This window comes from Marmota monax, unplaced genomic scaffold (assembly GCF_021218885.2).
Source record: "Marmota monax isolate L192 unplaced genomic scaffold, Marmota_monax_Labrador192_F-V1.1 WCK01_AAM20220418_F8-fsc00210, whole genome shotgun sequence".
Lineage (NCBI taxonomy): Eukaryota > Metazoa > Chordata > Mammalia > Rodentia > Sciuridae > Marmota > Marmota monax.
In genome coordinates, this window is record NW_026695248.1 from 2,863,090 (window position 1) to 2,881,826 (window position 18,737).

The 18,737-nt window shown below is 43.6% G+C and overlaps 1 protein-coding gene across 3 annotated transcripts in view; it reads right to left on the minus strand.

Moving 5' to 3' along the window:
- Tbc1d8 (TBC1 domain family member 8) overlaps positions 1–18,737 on the minus strand; it is a 112,844-nt gene that overhangs the window by 55,599 nt on the left and 38,508 nt on the right. For 2 of the 3 annotated variants that reach the window (XM_046440301.2, XM_058578314.1), the window contains exon 2: positions 5,698–5,853. In XM_046440301.2, coding sequence (XP_046296257.1) covers positions 5,698–5,853 — 156 coding nt within the window. The remainder of the gene's footprint in view (positions 1–5,697; positions 5,854–18,737) is intronic. The other variant, XM_046440302.2, reaches the window with a different exon arrangement.

The window sequence follows — 18,737 nt, forward strand, 5'->3', positions numbered from 1 at the left end:
CCAGAGAACCTGTCACAGCTTAGGGTCAAATTCAGTGGGGCTCAGAGTCCTCTCCTCACTCCTGCTCCTCTCCACCTACTCCCCCCGCCACCCCCAACCTGAGTGGAGATCAGCTCCTGGTGTTCAGCCCTCCTGGTCCACATACCGTGTCCTTATTGCTACTCAGGGGCCAACCATCATCTATGATTCTAAAAAGAAAGCAGACATACAATGCAATGTCATCCAGCCCTGACAAGGAAGGACATCCTGATACATACAACACCATGGATGAGCCCTGAAGACCCTGTGCCAGGTGAACCAAGCCAGTTATAAGATCATGTGGTGTGAGCCTGCCAGATGAAGTTCCTTGTCAAATTCAGAGACAGGAAGTGGAATGGCAGCTTCCAGGGGAGAGGGGAACAGAGAGTAGTTGTTTAATGGGTGCAGAGATTCAGTTTAGGAACTTGAGAAGTGTTCTGGAGATGCCTGTGTGTCATTGTGAAAGTACTTAAAGCAACTAACGTGCGCACCTAGAAACGGTTAGGAGAGTACATTTTGTTATATATAAGAAAAAGTTTTGCTTAAAGCAAGCTCCCTGAGTGCTCAATAATCATGAGTAGGCCTGTGCCCTCCCCTGGAATATCCCTGCCCTGGCTTATCAGAAAGGGCCCAAGAAGTCTTATCTGTGATTACAGATGCTCCTCAACTTACAATGGAGCTGCATCCCAATAAACTCATCATAAGTTGAGATTACTGTAAATAAAGTGCATTTACTACCTAGGCCACTAAACACCACAGCTTAGCCTAAGCTCCCTTCCACACGTTCAGAACACGTCCACTACCCTGCATTTGGGCAAAACCATCTTATACAAAGCCCGTTTCTCAAAAAGTGTTCAACAGCTCGTGTAATTTACTGAATACTGTATCAAAGTGAAAAGCAGAATGTATAGCTATGATTTTACACCACTGGGAAGTCAAAAAATCCTTCAGTCTGACCACCCTAAGTCAGGCCATCTGGAAATGTCACCTTCCCTCCCCTTACAAGTCTTCACCATGGGGCCTCGGTCACCTTCTTTCCATTCTTCCCTGCCATCCACCCACCCATGCTTCACTGGGCACTGACTACATGCCTGATGCTGTTCTGGGCACGGGAGGATCAGCAGCCAGTGAGATGCTCAGAACTTCTATTTCCATGAGAGAGACAGGAAAGAAATAAGTAAACAATAGCGACTTGAGCACCAGGAGGGTGTCAGGAATGGATGTCTGAGCTCTGACCTGAGGGACTGGGCATGCTCCCCTACCTAGGAGCCCTGAGCCACTCTGCCACTCCTCACAACATATCTTTTGTCCCTAAAGCTAGGCATCTTCAAAGGCCTTGGGATTCTTTGGTTCCTGCTAAATTAAAACAGTAATAACAGCTTGTCCCTCCTTCTAACCTGTTATCCACAGACCTTTTACCAAATGACACAGTTCACCCATGAAATAGTCTAACTCTATCTTCCACCTCTGCTAAAAAAAAGAAAAGAAAAAAGAAAAAACTCTACTCGTAAGGGTCTCCCTGTGCTTCCCTGTCCTACCACACAGGAGCCTGGTGAAGACAGGGATCGCTCCCCAGGCTGCTCTTCCTGTTCCTACCCTGTGCTACTGGCCCCACCCAGGCCCCTCCTACAGTTTTTGTTTGTACTTTAGCTGACCCAATTCCTGGGCAGGGAGCCTTTCTCAATGGTCACACACAATGAAACATTAACCATGGCAAGTCAATAACCCGCAAGATGCCCAAGTAATGCCTGCAGACGCTCCAGACCAAAATATACCCAACTCTCATCCTGAGCCCAAGAAGAGCTCCCTGAAAAGAACAATTCATTACCTAGGGCCTTCTGTGGGCAAAGTGAGGGCAGAAGGCGAGGCGCTGGTAAACCTGGCCTGCGTCAGACTCAAGACAAAAATCCAGCCCAGGGTAAACTGCTCTGCAAGAAGCAGACCCTGGTTCAAAAGAAAGAGGGCCCAGGAACTAAACTGCCCAGAACTGCTGTCCTGCTGGGGTGTGGGCAACCAGGGAGCTGGAGAAAACATTCCGGAAGGCAACCTGCCAGTCTACATATGTCCCCTTTGGCAATATGTACACAACGCTTATAGGCGAACACTCCCCGTTATGTGCTCTGCCTTCAAGGGTCCTGTCCCCTGGTTGTCCCAGCCTGCTTCGCACCTGGACTTGTCCTTTCATGGCCCTGTAAAGCTGGATGGAGGAGACAGCCAAATCCCCAGCACCACACAGGTGTCTGGTGCTCAGCAGGCACAAGACATTTCAAATGAATGGTCTCCAGGGACGGCAAATGTCCTGGAACTTGAAGTGAACAGATGTTTGATTGTTTTTAAAGTACTGAAAAATCAGAACCAATTAAGTATCTAATAAAGGACCAGACGAGTAAATTGAGCTACAGCCACAGGGTTGAATGCTAGGCAGCCATTCAGAATGACACTGCACGGCTATAGTTTTGAAGGGTGGGTTTAGGAATAGAGCAAAGATGGAGCTAGCTCCCTACTCTGCCAACTCCCCCAGAGCCAGCCTAGCAAGGAGACAAAAATTCAAATACTTGTATCAAAAGCTCCAAATCCAGAGCAAGATCCACTCTCCACTCTTCATCTTAGGTTAGAGCAGACCTGGGAGAAACACAAGGAGAGGATGCCACCTCTTTGGCACACCCCATGCCTAGACCAGCAGCAGACCAGTCCTCTTTGCTCTGCCCCCAAGTTAAAAAAGCCCCACCACACTACTGCCTCTGTAATGTCTGTCATAACAATGCCCAAGAGGAGGAGAAACAGCATATCAACCACACACACAATCAACAGGAAGAGACAAGAAACAGAGGAGGACAAAGGTTTTGGAGATGGAGATACAACCCGGAATGAAGTGAACACTCCAAGAAAAAGAACTTCTCACAAATGCTTTGTGCTCCAAAGCAATAAACTAAGAACATTAATTCAGCAAACAGGAACCCACAGATGAAATGAGGAAATAAAAAATGAAAAAGGAGATTAAAGGCATAGAGCAATGAACTGAGGATCAAACAACCTGATAAAACTAGTAACTAAGCTAATATTGAGGTTACAGAAAACACTGCTGAAAACTGTATTGACAACTCAATAAAGTCATGCATGGAATGCACAGTACAGATGAAAAGCACAGATAATGAAAAACAAAAAAATGAAATGCCAACAAAATTATCCAACATAAAATGTCTCTAAAGTGGAGAATCCAACAAACAGAATGCAAAATATAATACCCATGCAGAATGACAAAGACATTCCCCATAAGAAAATGATTAAAGAAGTCCATCTGCAGGATGCAAGAGCACAGTGACAGAAAATGTTAACACATGCATGTGGCAGTAACAGATTCTAATAAAGTTACTAAAGATCAATGACAAAGGCAGAGTTGTATGCATTGAAAGCATATCACCACGAGAAGGAGGGACTCAGGGGAGGCCATCAGACCAGACTGATAATTCTCATGTTGTTGCCTCACATACCAGAAGACCCTGGAGCAACAGCCAGCCAGCTCTAGCATGTAGCCCATGACTATCATACCCAGCCAAGCTATCACTCAAGTCCAAAAAGCAAGGAGCAGATATTTACGCACGTGAAAACATTCAGAGAACAGGACACTTATGAGCCCATTAGGAGGGGAAAAAAATCAAGGAATGCAGTTAGTTAAGAGATGAACCAAAATAAAAGATTCTGGATTGGGAGAGCCATACCCAAGTAGAAGCATTAAGTCAATGTAAACGCAGAGCTGAGACAGACAATAAGAGAAATCACAGTTACCAGACAGAATGAGAATTACAATGTAAAGTTAATAACTTTTTAAGATGAGAGGTTGGGGAAGCAGAGGGAGTAAGAATGCTGTACCGTGGCTGGGCATGGTGGAGCACGCCTGTAATCCCAGAGGCTTGGGAGGCTGAGGCAGGAGGATCGTGAGTTCAAAGCCAGCCTCAGCAACAGCGAAGTACTAAGCAACTCAGTGAGACCCTGTCTCTAAATCCAAAATAGGGCTGGGGATGTGGCTCAGTGGCCCAGGGCCCCTCAGTTCAATCCCTGGTACCCAAAAAAAGAATGCAGCACCCTGGTCCTGTAGGATGGGTTGTCAATGAACATAGATTGAAGCACTGTTTCTCAAATACCATGATTCTAACCTTACAATGATTTCAAAAATCTCTTCCCTTAACCTTACTGGAAACTTTTAAGAAAATAATCTTTCTTGCATTAAACATTTATTTGAAGTTTAATCTTTTTTTTGTCTTATTTCTATTTCTTTCTTTTTATGGAAATCAACTACACCTCATACTTTTGTTATAAAATAGAACTGGCAGACAAGTTACATTACCTAACAGCACTTCTACCTATCTTGGTACCTACTGTTGAGATTACTTTGGATGGTTAGGATTGTGGCAATGGATATTTTCTTTTATGGGGGAGTACCAAGGATTGAGCCACTGAGCTACCATCCCAGCCCTATTTTGTATTTTATTTAGAGACAGGGTTGCACTGAGTTGCTCAGTGCCTCGCTTTTGTTGAGGCTGGCTTCGAAATTGCCATCCTCCTGCCAGAGCCTTGCAAACTGCTGGGATTATAGGCTTGCATCACCATGCCTGGCTGGATATTTTCTTCTACGTATTTTTCAATGTTGGTTTCTTTAAATTGAGCATACATGATTTTTTTCATCACTTTATATAAAAACAGAATGATCTGTCTTAATTTAAAACAGGGAGGTATTGGGAAATGTAATTGACCAAATTATATTATGTGACCGTATGAATACGTCATGATGAATCCCATTATGTTCAATTATAATGGAACCCAGTGAAAAAAATAAGCTTAGAAAAGAAACACTGAGATGTGAACAGTGGTTACAACAGGATGGTGGAGGTGAATGAGAAATTTCTGCTTGCACATTCTGTATTTATAAAAAGGGAAATTTTGCCAATAGACAGGAGGCGATGTTGGAAGTTTATGGCAGCTAATAAAGTGTTAAAAAAAAATCCAAAAAACTAAAACCTTTCCTGACTCTATACATGGTGTAAACAGAAGATTACTACTGCATAAAGGGTTACAGATAATTATTTTCCCTATTTTTTTAATCTCTAGAAGGCTGATCACTTAGTACATGTGTAGGAAGACCTGATTTGGGGTTTATTTATAACAGAAGGGGCTTCCTGGGCTGTAACAATTCCAGGAACGTTAGCCATTACAGAGCTAGCACCCAGGAGGAACAGGACCGGCAGGAGGAGGAGGAGGGGACTTCTAAACTTCCTCAGCAGCCCAGTGACTATTCAGTCTCTTGGTGTAAACATGGAACATGGGGCGGAGATTGCCCAAGTCAGATGCAACCCTCGGACTTTGCCCCCAGGTCTCTACCACACATGCACACACCGGGAACTCATCTGTTAAGTTAGAAACAAGACTACCAAGGAAATGTGCATTTCATACCCAGCACTGTGTGAGTGCCCTGAACCCACCACTCTGAAGCCTGGCATGGCTGCGCTCACAGATTTATGTGCTTTTGATGGTTAAAGAGACAGACACGTGGAGGAGGAGAGCACAGGGAGCTCCTGAAAGCCAGGTGAGGCTCCCGGGGGTTACCTTCAGGCTCACCCACATGCAGATGCTCAGCATGCTCGGACCTTAGGGTTTGGAACATTCCAACGGAACGAGACTCACCAGTGGCTATGGCCCAGTAAACGTCTGATCCATTCAGTAACTCACCACATGCTATGGGAGAATACACCTGTGACCCGGGAACTTGAAGCAGAATTCGAAAAGGAGCAACCCGTGCGTTGGAATCCAGCACTGCGTCCAGAGCACCCACCAGGCGACCTTCAAGGGAAAAGAGAAGACAATATACCTGTGAGCTTGGGGCCTGGCCAGTCCAGCAGCCAGTCCCGCTGCCACTCCTGACGTGTGCGAGGCAGCATGGTCACTCACCCGAGGTTCTCACATACCCCACAAGGGTGTGAACTCCAAGGGGCCTAGTGCTCCTGCTTCCTTGCACCCATTCACCGGGAAAATTTCCCGCTGAATCTGGTATTCGAGTCAGACTGCCTGATTTGAACCCCAGCTCCATCACTTTCAAGCTGTGTGGCCTTAGGCAAGTCACCTGACTTCTCTGGGCACTGGTTTCCTCTCGTTTTAAGAAAAAGGAATCCCAATATACCTCTAAAGGTAAATATGAAAACTAAGTTATCATTAGAAGTACTTAGACAATTGCTGGCCCATAAGAAGTACCAAGTAAGAGTGGCCCGTTATTATCACCATCAGGATCTACATCTCATGTGAAAGACTAATTCCTACCCACTCCAGAAAGGTACCGTGAGAAATGCAAAAACACATCCAAGTCCCTCACAGACCATAAGGCACAGGTGGCAGGTGAAGGACTGGCACTCTGCCGTGATGAATGGCATCCTGAATGAATGGCAGGCGACAAGCGCATTTGCTCCTCCCTAGAGGAGGTTCAGCCCTTCCCCTTACCTTAATCACGCTCCCTAACTAGCAGGCCCTGAGAAGGGCTTTAAGTTGCCTGCGGAGTGTGTTTATTTTTGTTGAACAACCTCCAATGTTCAGAAAAGTTGAATCATTAAGGAATAAGTCACTGACTTACACCCCCACCATCCCCAGAGTGTGTGGTGTACGTTTCACACAAACAGGGACATCCTCCTACACAACAGTGTAGCCGACCAATTCAGAAAATGAACCTGGCAAACTCCTACCCTCTGAGCCTCAGATCCTTTATGTATTTCCAAGTGTCCACACACGAACGCCAGGAATCATGGTGGGGTTACGTCCTGATATACCCGTCATAAGGCAAACGCACTGCAACTTGGAAACGCATGGGATATACCCACTTGTTCTTCCCAGCTTGGCAGCAGGGCACACACACTGTCACTTGCCTACCCTCTCAATTGCAGGCTGGCTGGGACCTGCAACTGCCTCACATCAGAGAGGACCAGGCCACATCCCTAGGAAAAGATCCAAGTTCAAAACTGCGTGTTTGGTTTCTACTGAACACAGGTCACTTTCGCACCATTGTAGAATCAAAGAACCCAAGTCCAGCTATCCAAACTTGAGAACTGCCTGGCCTGGGATTCTGCCACAGTGGACCCGTTCAGAATCTCACACTGCATTTAGCTATCACATCTCTCAGGAGACATCTTTGACTTTCATGACCTTGACGGTTTCGAAGACTACTGGCCAGTTTTTCGGCAGCAAGTCCCACGGTTTTGTCTTGGCTGATGCTTCATCGTGATTAGACTCAGGTTCAAGTCTTTGGCTGGGATCATAGAAGTGATGCTGGTGTTCGTCACTTCCTCTCAGGTGGAAACAATTTCAACTTGCTCCATTCCTGAGGAGGCTCACATGATTTCTTGATTAAGTTAGCGATTGCTAGGCCTCTGCACCATGAAGTTATTTTTTTCCCCCTTTGGAATCAACAAATCTCCTACAGAAAAACTATAAAATCATGTAAATTTCCCATTCCTCAAAGTTCCAATTTATTGACTTTTATTGGTATGGCCCCATTTTTCTTCTTTTATTCAGTGGGTTATAATGCAGTACTGTTATTACTTGGAGGCTCTGATTGTCCAAGGCTTGGCAGGTAGGAAGCCCTTCACGCTGCTCTCTGTGTCCTTTGGACACATCCTCAGGGGTTTTCATATTTTCTGGCACAAGAAAATATTCCAACATCATCTTGAACTTTCCCTGCTCCAGCCCTGGAATCAGACATTTTTCCAAGGAATTCTATTTCCTTTTATGAGGACTTTTATACAAAAGCCAATATACGCCTGCAATCCCAGTGACTCAGGAGGAGAGGCAAGAGGATCACAAGTTCAAAACCAGCGTCAGCAACTTATCTCAAAATAAAAAAATTAAAAGGGCTGGGCATGTGGCTCAGTGGTAAAGCAGCCCAGGGTTCAATCCCTGGTACAAAATAAAAATAAAAAGCCTATATCTGGAAACTCATTGCTAAAAGGTCATGCCCAGGACCTCTCAATGGAGACTGTTAGGTGTACACATGTACATATGTACTCATATACTTACACACAGGCAAACACGTCTTTGAAACAATGGCATCTATCTGTGTGTGTGTGTGTGTGTGTGTGTGTGCATATACTCTACATATAGAAAAGCTGAGTTCATACCAATGCCTCCAGCTGCCATCCACTACCCGTGTTCACAGTTTCTTTCCCTGTTTGCAACTCTCTTCAGCAGAGAAGCCCCGTCTCCACGACCCTCGATATATTTACTTCCCTGATCGACCCTTCTGCAGCTGCCAACATCCACCCAGGAGAGCCCTGCTCGCCCTGTGCTCCCAGCGCCCAGATGCCCAGCACCTACGCCCCCTTCACCTGCCCCTCTCATGACTTCCCCAGCAGAAGGAAGGAAGGCCATGTGGGTTTTATAGCAGTTATTCCTTTGGCCAGGCCCCTGTCCCCTTCCTGATTGTCCCCTTCCTGATACGGAGTGTCAGATGACCAAGGGGGCAGGCAGGCTGTCTGCTGAACAAAGGAGCTGACACATGATGCAGAACCCATGGCCAGCTTGGGGTGCTCAGTGCCAAGGTCACCGGGCTGGGGCAAGGGGGCTTAAAGCTCTGTTTTCAAGAGACTGATGAAATGACACGTTTGTGTAGCAAAGGTAGAGGCATAGTGATGGAGATGCTGACGGAGATCAGGAAGGAGCCCATCACGTGGCACTTTTAAGACATCTGCGCTAGAATCCAAGCAGAATTTGCAAGCAGCAGCCTGGGGGACTCTAGGTGACTCCAAAAGAGGGGAGCAGGGAGTTTGTGCAGCAACTCCACAGACACACAGAGGGATGGGGACTTTCAACTGCACAGTGGTGATTTCTCTCTGGTGCTTTTGAAAAGGTGGGGAGGTAGGTCTGTGGTAACCCAGCCCCTTAGACTGGTGGGCAGGTGGGCAGGGCACCAATGGAAAAGCCACAGGGGGACTTCCAGCTTCAGCTCCAACATGCACAGAGCTTGGAAACCATCCCTCCCATAAATACGAGAAGAGGCCAAGCAGACTGGAAACTGGAGACTTTTCTCAAACTCATCAGACAACTGAGGTCACAGGTCAAACCAACCCCAAATCTAGAGACATAGGGGAATTCCGAGAGCACAGCTGGGACCTGATTCCCTAAAGCTGAAGCCATGAACGGTAGGACACTCAGTACTGACTGGTTCAAACTTTGGGGGGCTGAGTGTGGAAGAGAATGAGAGAAACTCGTGGTGCTGTGGTCTTAGGGCACCCTCAAACCAGCACAGGGGTTCCCACCAGAACCCACCAGTTCCCACTGTAGGATCCCAGGAGACCCCTGCAGCTCTCTGGAGAAGGGAAGAGCAACACCGTGCGGTATCCTCAGGGCCTCTGCAGCTGGGGAAAGGTCCCTCTCTGGCTCCTGTTCTCCTCTGACTCATGTTCCCAAGGGGCTGGGAGGAAGTGGCTAGGAAGGGACGCAGGTCCACTGGTGCCTGAGATTTACTGACAAGATTCTAGAATCCCTCCCCTCCCCCACAGCAAAAGCTCCAGTATAAATGACAGTGGACGACAGCTCAAAGAGCAGCGAGACTCGGACCATCCGAGAAGCTCCTCATCCCCAAGACTAAAGGGGAGACCCAACCAGGGACACTTGGGGACTGTGAAACCTCTGTACGCACAACTACAGCAGCAAACTGTGAACAGCCCAGGACCAGCCAGAGCAGCAAACCCACACTGAAGACTACTTTCTCAGTTCTTATTACTCAATATATCTGAATTTTAAGCAAAAAAATTATACAAAACATGCCAATAGGCTAGAAAAAAACACTTTATTAAAAGATAAAGCAGCTGGGCATGGTGGCGCATGCCTGTAATCCCAGCAGCTCAGGAGTCTGAGGCAGGAGGATTATGAGTTCAAAGCCTGCCTCAGCAACTTAGTGAGACCCTAAGCAACTCAGTGAGACCCTGCCTCTGAATAAAGTATAAAAAAGGCTGGGATGTGGCTCAGTGGTTAAGTGTCCCTGGGTTCAGTCCCTGGTACCAAAAAAAAAAAAAAAGATAAAGCATATATCAGAATAAGATGCAAATGTGACCGATCATGGTACTCTGAGAGAATTTTTAAAATAATTGTGATTAATAGGCTCTAAAGAAAAGGTAAACACTATGGAAGAACAGGTAATGTGAGCAGAGAGATGGAAACTAATAAATATGAAAAAAGAAAATAAATAGAAATAAACAAAAATGAAGATTGCCCTTGATGGGCTCATCAGTAGCCTGGACAGTCAAGGAGAGAATCAGTGAACCTGAAGATAGATCAACAGAAACTTCCACTGAAAAGCCAAGAGATACGATACAGAGAAGTACAGGATATGTGATATCTGTGGGTAATTCCAAAAGACATAAGTGCTCAAAACTAGAAAACCAGGAGAAGAGGAAAGCAATCATTTGAAGAAGTAATGGCCAAGAATTTGACAAAATTAATGACACACTCTAGAACACAGATCCAAGAAGAACAGAGAATACCAAGCAGATAAATGTGAAAAAGTAAATAAAATTCTACACTGAGGTGTATCGTATGTAAATTTAAGAAATCAAAAAGAAAATCTTGAAAGAAGCTGGGGTATGAAGCAGACAGCCTAGGAGAAACAATAAAATTACAGCAGACTTCTCCAAGCATGCACTTAAGTGAATTGAAAAAGTGTTGAAGGAAAAGAACCACCAACCAGTAAATCTGTATCCAGTGAGGATTTTCATTTTTTTTTTCCTTTCTGGATACTGGGTATTGAAACAGGGGTGCTCTACCACTGAGCCACACCCACAGTTCTTTTTATTGTTTGAGACAGGGCTTCAATAAATTGCAGAGGCTGGCCTCAAACTTGTAATGCTCCTGTCTCAGTGTCCCAAATTAGTAGGATTACCAGCAGGAACCACTATGCCCAGTGAAACTGTCCTTCAAAGTTGAAAAAGAAAGACTTCCTCAAATGGTAACAGGAAATTCATTTCCAAGAAACCTAACTATCAAATTCTTCAGAGAGAAAGAAAATGATACAGATCAGTAACTGAGAGCTTCATAAAAAAAAAAAAAAGAAGTGTGTCCAAGAGGAAATAAGTAAAGGTAAAATAAAATCTTATTTTTCATATTCCTAACTGATCTAAAAGAAATGTTTAAAGGGTTAATAGTAAACATTTAGTGAGTGGTAACAGTATATAAATAAGTAAAATGAATGCAGCAATGCCATAAAAGATGAGAGGGTTTCGGAATACTGTTATAAGATATCTGCATTTCAGCCAGGCATGGTGGTACATGCCTGTAACCCAGTGGCTTAGGAGGACAAGTTTGAGGCCACCCTCAGCAACTTGGTGAGGCTCTAAGTAACTCAGTGAGACTCTGTCTCAAAATTAAAAAATAAAAATGGACTGGGGATGTGGTTCAGTGGTTAAGCGCCTCTGGATTCAATCTCCGATGACCCCTTCCCCCCCCCAAAAAAAAAGGTTATCTGCAGGATATCTGAAGGTAGACAGAGACTAATTTGTAAATTATGTTCCAAACCATAAACAATTCCTAAAAATTTTTTTCAAACTGTAGTTGACAAGCTAAGAGGTAAATAAACGGAATCACAAAGTGTTCAATAATAAAGTCAGGAAAAGAGGTTAAAAAGAAAAAGAACAAAGCAGTAAATATAGAACAGTTATAAACATGGTAGAGATTAACCTAACCAGCCAACAATCACTTCACATGTGAATGGTCTAAATACACCAAACAAAAAAGCCCAGTGACTTTCAGAGTGGATTTCAAAAAGAAAATAAAACCAAGGCCCAAATGTGTGTTGCCCACAAGAAATCCATGTAATAGTCACACATTTAAAAGTAAAGGGGTGGGGCTGGGATGTAGCTCAGCCGTAGAATGCTTGCCTAGTATGGCCCAGATCCCGAGTTCAACTGCCAGCACCACAAAAAAACTCTACCAGCAAACAGAATCAAACAACATATAAAATAAATTCTATGTCATGACCAAGTGGGACCTGCTCCAGGTATGTAAGAATGGTCCAGCATTCAAAAATCAAGTGATATACTACATCACGACAGGTGAAGTAGAAAAAAAAAAAATCACATGATCATTCCAACTGACACACAAAGCTTCTGACAACACCCATTCATGATTAAAGAAAAAAATAGCAAATTAAGAATCAAGAACTTCTTTAACTTGATAAATACCATCTACCTTCTTCTCCCAAAAACCCTACAATGAACATCATACTTACTGAGAAGCTCAACACTTGCCTGCTAACCAGGGATAAGGGAAAGACAACTTCTCCTATCACTCCTAGCCAACCTCATACTGAAAGACCCAGCTAATATGCTCAGACAAAAAGAGGAAACAGAAGGTGTAGAGTTAGTGAAGAGAAATAAACCTTTGTTCCAAGATGACATGCCTGTCTTTGTAAAAACTAAAAAGAATCAAGAAAAACTTGAGGAACTAATAAACATCACAGAGCTGGAGGTGTGAGGATAGCACAGCAACAGCTTTCCTACACATCAGCAAAGTACAGCGGGAATCTGAAAAAACAAAACAAGTAAACACCACCGACAAAAATAAGAAGTATTTTCGGTAGGCACAGTCCAAGTATGTGCATAGGATGTGTATGCACAAGTCTATATGACTCGGATGAGAAATCAAGGAAGAGCTAACTAGAGATAGTCCATGTTCATGGGTTGGAAGAGTCAATACTATTAAGAGGTCAAGTCCTTCCAACTTGATCTACGGATTCATTGTGATCCCAATTAAAATCCCATGATGCTATTTTGGAAATATTGACAACTAATTATAAAGTTTATTTAAAAAGAAAAAAAAAAGGTAAAGACCTAGTAGAGGCAACACAATAACACAATACCAAAGAAGAACAAAATTGGAGGATCCACACAACATGATTCCAAGATTTACTACAAAGGTACAGACATCAAGACAGTGTGCTGCCAAGTAGAGTAGAAGCACAGATCTGTGGAACAAAAGTCCAGAGACGGACTTACACAATCAGCCAGTCTTTAACACGGGAGTGAAGGCATATTGATGGAGAAGGATAACCTAGCAAGAAACAGTGCTGAACAACTAAATATCAACATGCAGAAGCCAAAGATGGCACCCAGACCCTGACCCTACCCCTTTCATAAGGGCCAAATAATGATCAAAGAGGATCAGAGATCTAAATATAGAAAACTATGAAGCTTCTAGAAAACAACATAGAAAGCCTAGATGACCTTGATCATGGATTTGGAAACAACCTTGAAAGCATGATTCATGAAAAAAAATCTTAGAATTTTATTAAAGTGAAAAACTTGCTCTGAGAACACTTCATCAAAAGACTAGCCACTGAGAAACCACTTACATTACACCACCTGACAAAGGACAAAGAATTCTTAAAACTCAACAATAAGAAGCCAGGCACAGTGGTGCACACCCCCAAATCCCAGCGACTCGGGAAGCTCATAAGTGCAAAACCATCCTCAGCAACTTAGTGAAGTCCTAAGCAACTCAGCAAGAACCTGTCACTAATAAAATACAATAAAGGGCTGGGAATGTAGCTCAGTTGTTAAGTACCCATGGATTCAATCCCTAGGAAGGAAGGAAGGAGAGAGAGAAAGAGAGAGAGGAAGAGAAAGAAAGAACAAAAGAAAGAAAGAAAGAAAGAAAGAAAAACATTCAACAATAAGAAAACAAATGATCTAGGGCTGGGATTGTGGCTCAGCGGTAGAACGCTCGCCTAGCACGGGCTGGACCCAGGTTCGATCCTCAACACCACGTAAAAATAAAGGCATTGTGTTGTGTCCATCTACACATAAAAAATAAATTTTAAAAAAAGAAAACAAATGATCTAATTAAAACCAGGGAAAAACAAACACCTCGCCATAGAAGATATGTGAATGGTAAAGAATCATATGAAAAGTTGCACAGTTTGTCACTAGGGAGTTACAAGTTTAAAAAAAAAAAAGATACCATTATACATCTAATAGGATGTCTACAATCCAAAATCCCAACACCACCAATTACTAGTGAAGGTATGCAACAACAGGGACTCATTCACTGTGGTTGGAAATGCAGAGCAGTACAGCCACTTCAGTGGCCAGTTTGGCATTTCTTACAAAACTAAATAGTTTCATCACACCATTCTGCAATCCCACTCCCAGGTGTTTGCCCAACCGATATGAAAACCTACATCCACAGGAAAACCTGCACCTAAATGTTTATGGCAGCTTTATCCAAAATTATACCAAACAGGAACCACCCAAGACATCCTTCAACACTTGAGTAGATAGCCCACAGGGGTACATCATTCAGTGGATTAGTACTCAGTGGTAAAGAATCAATCCACCATGAAAGACAGGAAGAAAGTACATACTGTTAAGTGAAAGAAATCCTCCTGAAAAAGCTACAAACCATGTGGTTCCAATGAGTCTCAGATAATGAAAAAGGGAAACTATGGCAAGGATAGAAATATCAGTGGTTATAAATGGGCAAAAAACTCAAGAGGCACTTCACAGCAGAAGACAAATGGCCAACAAACACGTGACAAAATGTTCAACATCTCTAGCAAGTAGAGAAAGGCAAATCAAATCTACACTGAAATTCCATCTCACTCCAGTCAGAATGGCAATCGTCAAGAATACAAGTAACACTAAATGTTGGCAAGGATGTGGGGAAAAAGGTTCATTCTTGTATTGCTGGTGGGACTGCAAATTGGTGCAACCACTATGGAAAGCAGTATGGAGAGTCCTCAGAAACCATTGACAGGCTATATATAGCATATATAGCAAAGCTATGGAACCAACCTAAGTGCCCTGCAACAGATGAATGGATTAAGAAAATGTGGTACATATACACAATGGAATATCACTGAGTTTTAAAGAAGAATGAAATTATGGTATTTGCTGGTAAATGGATGGAACTAGAGACTATCATGCTAAGTGAAATAAGTCGATCCCCAAAAAACCAAAGGCTGAATGTTCTCTTATATGTGGATGCTGACACACAATGGGCTGGGTGGGGATGGAGAATAGCAGTTAGATTAGACAAAGGGGAAGGAAGGGAAGGGGGCGGGGATGAGACCAGGAAAAACAGTAGAAGGAACTGGACATCAATGTCCCACATTCATACATGATTACATGACTAGCGTAACTCCACAGCATGTTCAACCACAGAATAGGATCCTAATTGGAATAAGTTATACTCCGTGTATGTACGTCAAAATAAGGATAGCATCTTCAACAAATGGTGCTGGGAAAACTGGAAATCCATATGCAACAAAATGAAACTGAATCCCTTTCTCTCGCCATGCACAAAAGTGAATTCAAAATGGATCAAGGAGCTTGATATCAAATCAGAGACACGCCGCCTGATAGAAGAAAAAGTTGGCTACGATCTACATACTGTGGGGTCGGGCTCCAAATTCCTCAATAGGACACCCATAGCACAAAAGTTAATAACTAGAATCAACAAATGGGACTTACTCAAACTAAAAAGTTTTTTCTCAGCAAAAGAAACAATCAGAGAGGTAAATAGAGAGCCTACATCCTGGGAACAAATCTTTACTCCTCACACTTCAGATAGAGCCCTAATATCCAGAGTATACAAAGAACTCAAAAAATTAGACAATAAGAGAACAAACAACCCAATCAACAAATGGGCCAAGGACCTGAACAGACACTTCTCAGAGGAGGACATACAATCAATCAACAAGTACATGAAAAAATGCTCACCATCTCTAGCAGTCCGAGAAATGCAAATCAAAACCACCCTAAGATACCATCTCACTCCAGTTAGATTGGCAGCCATTATGAAGTCAAACAACAACAAGTGCTGGCGAGGATGTGGGGAAAAGGGGACACTTGTACATTGCTGGTGGGACTGCAAATTGGTGCAGCCAATTTGGAAAGCAGTATGGAGATTTCTTGGAAAGCTGGGAATGGAGCCGCCATTTGACCCAGCTATTCCCCTTCTCGGTCTATTCCCTAAAGACCTAAAAAGAGCATGCTACAGGGACACTGCTACATCGATGTTCATAGCAGCACAATTCACAATAGCAAGACTGTGGAACCAACCTAGATGCCCTTCAATAGACGAATGGATAAAAAAAATGTGGCATTTATACACAATGGAGTATTACTCTGCATTAAAAAATGACAAAATCATAGAATTTACAGGGAAATGGATGGCATTAGAGCAGATTATGCTAAGTGAAGCTAGCCAATCCCTAAAAAACAAATGCCAAATGTCTTCTTTGATATAAGGAGAGTAACTAAGAACAGAGTAGGGACGAAGAGCAGGAGAAGAAGATTAACATTAAACAGGGATGAGAGGTGGGAGGGAAAGGGAGAGAGAAGGGAAATTGCATGGAAATGGAAGGAGACCCTCAGAGTTATACAAAAGTACATACAAGAGGAAGTGAGGGGAAAGGGAAAAATAATACAAGGGGGACAAACGAATGTCAGTAGAGGGGGCAGAGAGAGAAGAGGGGAGGGGAGGGGAGGGGAGGGGGGATAGTAGAGGATAGGAAAGGCAGCAGAACACAACAGACACTAGTATGGCAATATGTAAATCAATGGATGTGTAACTGATGTGATTCTGCAATCTGTATATGGGGTAAAAATGGGAGCTCATAACCCACTTGAATCAAAGTGTGAAATATGATATATCAAGAACTATGTAATGTTTTTGAACAACCAACAATAAAAAATTAAAAAAAAAAAAGAATTGCCAAACCAATCCAAGTAATGCCAAGAAATAAACCACAACTTTGAAATGTAAAAAAAAAAAAGAGCAAATTAAAAAGAAATATCAGTGAGGCTAGGGTTGTGGCTCAGTGGTAGAGCACTTGCCTAGCACGTGTGAGGCCCTGGGTTCGATCCTCAGCACTATAAATAAATAAATAAATAAGGTGTCAACTACAACTAAAAAATAAAGAAATAAAAGGAATATTGGTGGTTGCCAGGGGAAGGGAACTGAATCATCCAACATGGGAATTTTAGGGCAGTGAAACTATTTCTGTATGATATTGTAGTTGTGAATATTATACTTGCAGCTATTTTGGCACTATGCATTTGTCAAAAGCCACAGAGCTTTAGGGCACAAGGAGTGATCTTCAATGTTTACAAATTACAGGGGGAAAAAGTTATTTAGGGTCATGAAATCCCCAGATTTAATGCAGCAATCTAACCATCCAACACAAACCACCTCACTGAAGCAGGCGGGGAGAAAGCATATTCATGTAAGTAAACTTTGCTTTTCTTACTATAGGTACATTTCTTTGGAAATAAAAGGAGTCTAAGTCCAGTACTCCATGGAGTACAGGTCAACCTCTCTGAGGCTACTACATATGTGCACTAGGAATGAGCAACTAAGAAAAATGACAGCAGAGCGCGTGCCAGGTGTCTCACTGCGGAAGGGAAAACAGAGATCCATACGGTAACATGTGGGAGGCAGAGTCACAGTATGAAGTCATGTTTAGTTAACTATAGATACAAAACGGTTACCATGGTGATTAGTTTGGGGTGTCAGCTTGACGAAGGGATGCCCAGAGAGATGGTAAAGCAAGATTTCTGGGCACAAGTGAGGATGTTTCCAGAAGGGACTAGCATTTGAGTCAGTGGACTGAGGAAGAGAGACCTATTATCAACCCGGTGGGCACCGTCCAATCAGGCTGAAGGACTGCACAGAACAAAAAGGCAAAGTGAATGCATTCTCTTCTGGAGTTGGGTTACCCTTCTCCTCCTGCCCTTCCACATCAGAGCTACTGATTCTCTGGCCTTTGGACTCCAGGATGAACCAGCCACCTCACAGGTTCTCAGACTCGTCAGCTTTTTTGGTTTTCCGGCTTGTAGATGGCCTATTTGGGGCTTCTCAGCTTTCATAATTGTGAAAGCCGACTCCCCTAATAAGTTCTCTCTTCTCACCCTCCCACTCCAGAGTCACGTGCCACAGGACAGTTTAGTCATTGACAGGCCATATATAGCAGGGTGGTCCCAACAAACAATAACTGAGCTGGAAAACACAGCCTAGATATGTAGTAGGTGAAACTATCTAGTTGTGAATACTCTAAAATAATCCCACATAGGCTGGGGTTGTGGCTCGGTGGTAGAGCGCTCGCCTGGCAGGCGTGAAGCACTAGGTGCAACCCCTAGCACTACATTAAAAAAAAACACTAAATAAATAAAGGTACAAAATCATCACACACCAAAAGAGCCTAATCACACCTTTCTCATAATACAACCCCATCATTAAGCAATGCATGACTGTGTGTGTGTGTGTTTGTGTGTGTGTGTGTGTGTGTGTGTGTGTGTGTGTCCATTCTATTGGTACTGTCTCTGGAGAACCCTAGTAGAGTTATACAGGGAAATATTTCCAGATGTTTAGGTATATGTGTGTATATGTCCTCCCTCTGTCAGCTGTGAAGCCCAGAAGCAAGCAGCACACCCAGCTTCCGGATCTGGGTTATGCTCCCACTGTCCAATAAAAAGAACCAGGGACCCTTGGGGAGATGGTCCATTCTGGGGACCAGGGCAGGAAATACACAAATGAGCCTGGAGCATTCTGTACTGGCAGAAAGCAGGAGTGCCCCCACCTCCCCACCCTACCCCCCCACACAGCTAATGGTACAGACAGTGGGGCGAGCGACTTTACAGTGGAGAAACCCAACGAATGCATCAGCCAGGTGACCCAGGTCAGGACCCACA